The sequence below is a fragment of the Homarus americanus genome, unplaced genomic scaffold (genome assembly GCF_018991925.1).
Source record: "Homarus americanus isolate GMGI-L3 unplaced genomic scaffold, GMGI_Hamer_2.0 scaffold57965, whole genome shotgun sequence".
Classification (NCBI taxonomy): Eukaryota; Metazoa; Arthropoda; class Malacostraca; order Decapoda; family Nephropidae; genus Homarus; species Homarus americanus.
The window spans coordinates 371,111-380,394 of record NW_024725031.1 but is presented as its reverse complement, the minus strand read 5'-3'; the positions used below and the strand labels follow the sequence as shown (position 1 = coordinate 380,394).

At 37.6% G+C, this 9,284-nt stretch overlaps 1 protein-coding gene across 3 annotated transcripts in view; it reads left to right on the top strand.

Moving 5' to 3' along the window:
- Positions 1-3,995: 3,995 nt before the first annotated feature.
- LOC121864607 overlaps positions 3,996-9,284 on the top strand; it is a 31,826-nt gene continuing 26,537 nt past the window's right edge. The window contains exons 1-3 of one of the 3 annotated variants that reach the window (XM_042363691.1): positions 3,996-4,214; positions 7,484-7,569; positions 9,010-9,213. In XM_042363691.1, the coding sequence (XP_042219625.1) occupies positions 7,547-7,569; positions 9,010-9,213 (227 nt within the window). In that variant the 5' untranslated portion in view covers positions 3,996-4,214; positions 7,484-7,546. The other 2 variants (XM_042363694.1, XM_042363692.1) reach the window with 2 other exon arrangements.

The following is a 9,284-nucleotide window of genomic DNA, read 5'->3' as shown; positions in this document are numbered from 1 at the left end:
ATTATAAAGAAACGTGAGAATGGAAGAAGCATTGCGAAACTTAGTGATGTATGGGATGGCTAAATCGACTATATGTACGATTTTGAAGAATAAAGAGGAGTTAAAAACTGTGCAAGTGGCTAAGGGAATCTTTAGACTTAGCAAAGCAAGGTGTAATGTGATTGAAGAGATAGAAAATTTACTCTTAGTGTGGATAAAGGAGAAAGAAATGGCAGGTGGTAACATTAGTGAAGTGATAATTTGTGAGAAGGCTAAACAATTGTTTGAGGACCTTAAAGCCAAGACTCCCAGTGGAAGTGATAGTGATGTGCCAGTGTTTAGGGGTACCTGCATGCTGAATAACACTAAGGTAAGATAAAGTACCTTATTTTTTACATTTTCCACAGAATTTTTTCAGTGTTAAGTGGTTGTATTTGGGGGCCTGGAACGGATTAATCCTATAACGAACGAATGCTATAACGAACGAGGTTCTGGAACCAATTACGTTCGTTATAGCATACCCCACTGTATAGGTATACACACAAAGCACCAAGACTACAGATACACAAACAATGGTAAACAATAATATACGACCTAGGATAGCCATCAAAGCCATCAAGTGTTTGCTTCTAGTACAGTGAATCAACTTCCTCACTCTAACAGACTATCCAGACAGAAACTAGTGAATCCGGTACTGACGGGAACGAACCGAGGAAGTCAGCGGCAGCCCCAGCGAAGGCCGAGAAGCAGGGAGCCAAGCTGAAGAGAGAGATGAAGGCCGTGTACACACTCCTTAACATCGTGGCCATCTTCCTCGTCTGTTGGGTTCCCTTCTATATTCTATTCGTGGTGAGGCATATTTTGTTGTCTTCTTATCTAACCTAATCCCACCTAATGTAACTTAACCTAACCTAACCAAACCTAATTTAACCTACTCCCTTCTCGCGTAACGACAAGGTAGTTAATCTTCAAGTAAAAAAAGCTGTGGGGATTTTTCAGGTGAATCATTTTTAATAATGTTCAAGGCTTTTCTCATATAACACCGGGTAGCTGGTAGACACACACACACACACACACACACACACACACACACACACACACACACTTTATCCTTCATTTCACTTAAAATTTGATTTTATCTTTCACTCTTGGTACTATACAGACAGCCGATATGTCGTGCTAATTCTAATCTTTACAGTTGAGTGCTTGGTTCCCGACGCTCTTCCCACAATGGTACGTCAACTTCAGCTACTGGATGGCCTACATCAACTCTGCCCTCAATCCGATTCTCTATCCAATCTCCTCGCCAGAGTTCAGAGCTGCCTATAAGAAAGTCTTCAAGGTACTTATCTGCAAGAACTGACTACGTCGAGGGTATATAAGATGAGCTACGTGTCATGCCATCATCTACAACTAAACTTCTACATATTGAGGACACTTGATACACCTTACACATACCTAGTTCTTGTGTGGGAAAAAGTAGGACAATGTGTATGATTCGATGTACGATTATTCTGTGTACAAGACTTTAACTCTATCGTAAATCAAGGTATCTCTGTATTACCAAAGGGCTTATAAACTCAAAAATGTTAACTCCTTGTGCGAAAGAATAAGTATTTATTTAAAAACCCTTTATATATTCTTCATATTTTGTAAATAGTAGAGGCACACATACTATTGTGCTGTAATACGAGGTGCAGTCATAAAGTGTTTTACAACTAGAAAAATTACTTATAGTAACAAACTTTGGAAACTAAAGTAGTGTATTACAGGTATATTATTTTGTGTAGTCGAGCAATATCTTACTAACATATCGTCCTATTGGTTTCTCTTACTACTGTTGGAGGTGACGGCTGGGAGAGGGAGCTGTGTCGTCTTGGGAGAATTTTCACCCATCGTATTGTTGGGGATTGACTGTCAAATGTTGGGGCTTGACTGTTGTAATCCAGGACTCAATTCATTACCCTGCAGCCTTCTTGTATTTTAACTAAAGTAGTGAGTCTCCTAGTTTATATTTAAGGTAAAAATGTGTACAGTAGGAGTAATGTTAAATGGGATCTCGTAAAGATTAGACATCCCAGTTTACTCTGGTGTGGGGACAGTGGGATGGATCAAGACTATACTAATACTACACTAATGTTACGAACCTCAACTTTGTATTTAGGTTAAACTTATTTTAATGAATAAACTATTACCTGTGTCTACTTTTGCTGACCCTTTTATGTGCACCATTTTTATATGTACTTCATTCTATATGGTTTTGTTAACGAGCATATTTTAATAAAGTTTATATCTACAGTAGTATATCACTTTGGTACACCAAGAGGCGCTGCACTCGACCCACCTTCACTTCACCTGGGTGGATTGGTGACAAACCTTCAATAACAGTGAAGTTTATTTTGAGACAGTTGGTCCTCACAGCTCCACATTATGTTAGGCTAGGGTAGGTCAGGTTAGACTACCACCATCAAGGAATAAGCTATTGAAATTGAAAAATGTAATTGATTCGACTACGGCAGGCAGGTAGCGTAACTCAGCTTGGCTATAGAGTAAGACTATTGGTTAGGTTAGAGTAGGTCAGGCTTGGATAGCTTAGGTTAGAGTAGGTCAGACTTGGATAGCTTAGGTTAGAGTAGGTCAGACTTGGATAGGTTAGGTTAAGGAGTTGGCTAGGATAAGTTAGGTTAGAGTAAGTGAAGTTATTGTTTCTTGCGGAACAATGAGCCATCGGTGTTACGGCCAAAAGTTACCAGTATGGCAGACAAAATTGCTTGACCCTAAGAACAGGGCGCGATTATCTGGCCTTTCGCCGTAAAGTTAAACACGCCAAAAGCAGCTAAAATATTGGGCCTTCGAGCAATATATCACCTCACCAAGTCTAACATATTAAAATGGCCGCCGCTTGACTTCGGGGCAGAGTATCATCACTGATATCGTCATTTAATTACGTTTCATTAATTTCCGATATACCGAATAACTCCCTAATCTATCATTGAAATAACTGATCATTACAAACTGGCTAACGTATGAACAAATAGAAAAAGCGATTTTTTGAGAACTAACCTGAACTTGTCTTGACCTCTTCGACAGTTCACACAAGGAACGAAACATGGCAGGTAAGATAGTCTGTTAAAATTATACCAGGAAAACTACCACAAATACTTCTTTCTCAGGCGAATTATCATAACTAAACCTAAACCGATTTTAATAACCAGTTAAGTCAGTGAGGTTATGTTAGGCTAGGACATTAGGTAATATTGTAAATCTAATTAGAAAAAAAGTTTTATTGAACTGAAAATAAGGTTAATATATCAAATAAAATCACACTTGGTTAATATGGTCTGGTTTAGTTAATTTACGTAGGTTTAGGCTTTTTTATATAGGGTTTTATCCTCTTCACCACAGATCGGCTCGTTAGCGGTCAGTCACGTCGCTGTTAGTCACTATTTTCTGGACTTGTGGCTTCTTCAACCTTGAGCTGTGACCCATTGTGTTTGCCTAACTCAGATATAAATAGAAAAGTATCTAAAACTACTTAATTATTATCCAACAATCAGATTAATTAATCCCGTTTACAATAATAAGTTAATAACTATCATAATGCAGTAACTAGTAGTCATAAACACAACATGGCAGTTGCTGAACCTTTACTTTGCCCTTTAGTTTATACTTGTACAATATTTATATCTCTGAAAAAATTCTTTTGAGTTTGTTGAATGTATTTTACAATCCATCAAGATTTACAAAGGAAAGCGGAACTTCACGCTCAGTAATCATTGTTAAGAGAGTACCACGAGGTCTAGAGCACAGACTCGATATATCATTTATTTATATTTTTTAAACGGTATAAAGTAAACTATCAGACTAAATCTGACCTTACCTAACGTAATTAAAGTTAAATTAGGGTCGATGGAATAAGTGAAATTTTTGTTTTTTGGAAAAATGGACAATTTAGATATAATGTTCGTGGTAATTTACGAGCATCACTAATCATACGGCCTCACATCACTGGCTGGTCTTTCAGAAATCTTAAAACTTACTAAAACGGTCAAACAACATAAGTAGAGTACAAGCGTCTTATTTAATTTAGATATGCATGATTTTAAGGATATATTTACTACTCATGTATAAAATTTATGCATTTCATTAAGAGTGGTGAGATGGGCCGACCCCTAAGCGTTAACCACGAACGAGTGAGAAGCGTCTGAAGCTGACAATAGAAGGACGTACTGAAGTTAAGTCTTGTTTTTCTCACTGAAATACCTATTTATACCATTTTCCCTCTTGTTAATACACCTTACATAACACACGGTATAATCACCTATCATGGGTGTGTAGGTAAATGAGCAGAACATTACCATCCACATTATAAATTATTGATAACTGAAAATTGCGTAGGTGTTGATAACAGCTGGTGAGAAGTGCGTTACTGGGCCCCAAGACACCAACTGTGGGGGCCTGCCATGACCACCTGACCCTGTAGGTGTAAACTGTTCCATGTGTCACACTCTCCATCGCCATTAAACACATCCAGATAAGAAAAAAAAAAGCTTGTCTGGCAGAAACTACCTCCATCATCCCAGCTGTTAGACATTTAACACCTCGGAATTAACATTTAATATATTATTGTTATTGACGATGGCGGGTGTATTCATAATTTATAATTACTTTTGTGATATATTTACACATTGTATTTAATATAATGCATGTCAACACTTAATATGGATACATCAAATATGAGAGTTGTGTAGTTGTCATTGTTAGGGAGTTCTCATGCCATGCCAAGAGCCTTCACTCTTATTCATTAGTTACCTGTAGGATTATTTAATATGTTTTGGTAAAGGTGTACAACAGCAACTTCATTTCATTAATATAACTATTTTCTAAGATATGTTTATTTTTTTATATATAATGCAGATCTGATGAGAGAGTAATGAAGAAATTAATAAAAAAAAATAAAAAATCATATCTCAGTTATATTTGGAAACCCAACTTATTAAACACCTTAATTAGAAATAGTTAGGTTAGGTTTTGTTTTGGTTAGCATTAGGGTGTTTAATCATCAGGTGAAATAATCAGGGGTAGTGAAATTTCATGAAATAACTAAAATCCAATCTTTGTATGACCACTAGTGTGTTCATGGTAGCACTAGGTCAAAGTTCTTACTCCCAACAAATGACTCAAACATAACCTAACATTCCTGGTTAAATATGATAGACTCAACACTGGTTTGCTTTCTAGGTAATTTTCACCATTTTTATGCATAGAAAGTAATTATATTTAGGAAGCAAGGGAAAAATTATAATATATTTTTTTTTAAGCGTCAGGTAGACCGTGCACTCCACACCTTCGGCTCGTTAGTAAATGTGAACTAACTACAGGGTATTGTTAAGATGTAATGAGAATGAACCACTCAATACTTAATAATACATTATTCAGTTGCTTGCTTCTGCTAAAACTAGTACAGTGCAGTATATACATGCCCTGTACAGTAATTGGCAACAGATCTGAGCAACTGACCAAGTGGCTGGTAGGCTGGTACATGGTGAACACGATAAAGTAAATACTGTGCAGTAAAGTAAAACCAGATGTAGTCAGTAAGGTATTATTATCGTTTCGGTCATCCAGCGAATTTTAGGATTTTAAGTCTGCAACGTCTGAGAGAGCTCTAAGGTGAGGTTGGGTTAGGTTAGGTTAATATTATGTTTTTCCGATGTTTTTGGATGTGTTTTGAATGATTCTGAACTTTACTTCTATTGTAAATTACTACTTTTTGTGATTTTCCCCCACTCAAAGCCCCTGGTGCCACTGGGAAGCCCCCATAATTGTTGGGTGAGGGGAGGGAACTAAAAAAATAGTGATTTGTGGTATAAATGAAGGTCAGAATCGTTCAAAACTCACCCAAAACCATCGGAAAAACATAATTTCAACTTCCAAATAGGTGGATGACTAAAACGATAAATTAACTTAATATTAGTTAGTTTTATTTACCATTAACACTGTAGCTACAGAGGCATCATATTAAGTAAATTCAAAGTAATATTTTTTCTTTGCACCCTCACTGGATATGCATTAAATAAAAATATAATTTTTTTTTTTTTTTTTTTTTTACGGGAATTAGCCAACCCGGGCACAGGTCAAACGACCCACAACGGAGCCTCGGGGGCGAAAAAATAAGAACGGAAAGAAATTGAAAATATAGAAAAAAAGGTTATACTGTATTAATCTACACCACGAAGATGCCGGAAAACCAGCTTTTTAAAGTGAGACAGATTGTAAGAGCATGGAAACACAGAAGAAGGCAAAGCATTCCACAGTTTGGCTGTGTGAGGAAAGAAGGAGGTACTATAACGGGCTATTCTCGTGTGACCGATATCCACAGAGAAATGGTGGGCACCGCGGGCAAGACGTGTGTTACGAACCCACGGCCTTACCGGCGGTACACAGGATGCCAAATCCCCTGAACATTGCCCGTTAAAGTACCTGTAAAAGAGAGAGAGTGAAGCAACATTGCGGCGAAGAGAAAGGGGAGAGAGATTGTCGACTAAAGGAGGAGAGTTAATAAGACGAAATGCCTTTGATTCCACCCTATCTAATAGTTGGACAGAAGAAGAGCCACCCCAGATATGAGAGCAGTACTCCAAGTTAGGACGAATGAATCCCTTATATACTTGGAGCAACTGCTCAGGAGTGAAGTAGCTGCGGCATCTGTACAGCATTCCCAACTTTCGGGAGGCAGCTTTAGTTATACTAAGGATGTGTGATTTCCAGGACATATTGGAGGAAATGGTGAGGCCTAACATATTTATTTCAGAATTTGGGGGGATGATAGCGTCCTGAAATGTAATTGGTGGGAGATCGTCTACTTTACAAAGTGTAATTGGTAAATATTGAGTTTTGTTACTATTGAACTTAACCAAGTTTGTATCTCCCCATTCAGAGATGCTGCACAGATCCGCGTTGATAGAAGTAATGATATCAGTTCTAGAAACAGATCTAGTTTGAGAGTTAGGAGGAAGGGGAAAATGTGAGGAAGAGTGAAGAGTAGAATCATCGGCGTAAGAATGGATAGAATTAGTTGTAGTGTGAAGTAAATCATTGATAAAAAGAAGAAAGAGAGTTGGTGAAAGAACAGAACCCTGTGGGACGCCACTATTGGTAGAGAAAGAGCGAGAAATCGATCCCTCGACAACAACTGCCATGGATCGATTCTCAAGGAAGCTAGAGATGAGAGAACAAAGTGAGGGAGAGACATAACAATCTAACCCCTAAGTAGCTTTAGTGAGTTTAATCATGTGGTGAAGTAAGCTAGGGTGCCTGATTTTCATGTGATATATTGGCAGTAACCAGGTGGTACTGTACTTCTCAAGGATAAGAGAGGTGGGTATAGGCACCATATATTATCACACATTTTATCGGCCACCAGAAAAAGTTCAGGTTGGAAGATACATCAAGTGTTTGTTATTATTGATATCTCTGAATTACTGTCCTCTTTATTCCACAGATGGTTCCAGTGTCAAGAAATAAATTGAAAAGAGAGACAAAGATGGTTCCTTGACAAACATTTATGTATATCGCCAAGATGTCCAGGTTGGTGGTGGTGGTCGAGTTAGTGTCAAGCTGTGATTCTTTTGTGTTTTATTGTTTGGTTGTGATTATGGAATATATACATGAGGAAGCTAAGAACAAACTTTAATTTTTCGTTATGTTTAGGTTATTTGATGCGATACATTTTACACGTAGCTAAATGAACGGATTATTTTTTTTTATGTTTACGGCCAGATTTAAATACTGCTTCTTCATTTAGTTATTTCTATACTGGCAGCATGTTTTTACAGTCCTGTATATTGTCCTTATTTATTATGTGGAACAACAATAATATGACAGTAAACCCGTTAGATGAAGTTGTAAACTGTGTATGTAATTTCATTTTTTGATTAAGATTACTCATTAAACTAACTGAAGAAATTTTATGTCAATCAGTGTATCTATAATCTTCACTCCTCCCCCATTATCTGTAGAGGTTGAATGAAGGAAACATAATGCTGAAGGAAGAGAACAATATCCAAGGGTGAGTGATGCAAGACAAGTGTAGACCTCTGGGTAGGATAAGGATAACAAGTTGAATCACTCTACAGTACACAAACTGTACCTACTTGGTCATAGCCTCAAATTACATGTGCCATATACAAAATCAATGCTTAGTAAAATATTATTTTTTAAGCCTTTAACAAAGAAGTAAACAACTTTAATGGTGAAGTTTTAAGTTGTTAGATTAAAAAAAATTATTAGTGTGACAGTTGAGTGGATACAGCACTTGTCTCCTGTTCCATGGGTCGGTGGTTTGATCCTTGGGCACTCCCAGTTCACCCAGCTGTAAATGGATACCTATGTTTACCAATTGGGGAAGTAAATGCTGTCAGAAGCAGTATTGGCCATGCTGCCTCCTTATGTACCAAAGGCCTAGTATATAGTGTACTGTAACCACACTGCCCCTAATGGCCAGTCATGCCTATGGGACCCATTTTCAAATTTAAAATACAGTAGTGTATTTACTCTTACAACTGTACAGTGCAGCACCTCATGTATTTCTATTTATACAATACAGTACTGCATATAAAATCCTGAGTATTTTAGGTGGTTTGATACTATATGCCACTTAACTACCTTGTACTGTACATGCCAGCGATGCATAGCAGAGAACAGACCAACCGCCTGACCAGTGGCAAAGAGGCTAAGTAACCCAGTAATTCAGTAAGTAATTTGAGGTGTGTAGACGTGTTCAAGGAATGTTTCTACCTGTGTATTTCATGTCAGTTCAATACTTGTTTTGTGTCATTCTTTGGCTACTTCTTGATGTTTCTCTTTTCCTTGATTCACCCCACAGAAAAATTGAGAGAGGATTAAAGATGATAGATTAATAGAAGTGCAGCTCCTGTTAATAACAATACATTTGTAATTATATAGAAAAAATTAACATTGTTGTAGCCACGCTCTAACATATACTTAACTCCACTCAACCGTAAACAGATGGGTGCGTGGGGCAATTTGGGCAGCTGGTTCGTGTGTTGTTTGGTGCCCTGTGTGTGTGTGCCTCAGTGGTGGAGGAGCTTGGTGGGTGTGCGCATGTGCTGTTGGCCTCATTACCATCACCCTTGGGTCTGGATACACCACATGGACTGTCTTTAATAACCTTCTTCGACATGGTCCTCAGTCTTACCCTTTATTTGCAAAGTAAGTTTGACTTGGCAAATCGTTAAGATGTATTGGTTCTGTACCTTTGTTAACCAGAGAAATACCTGTAA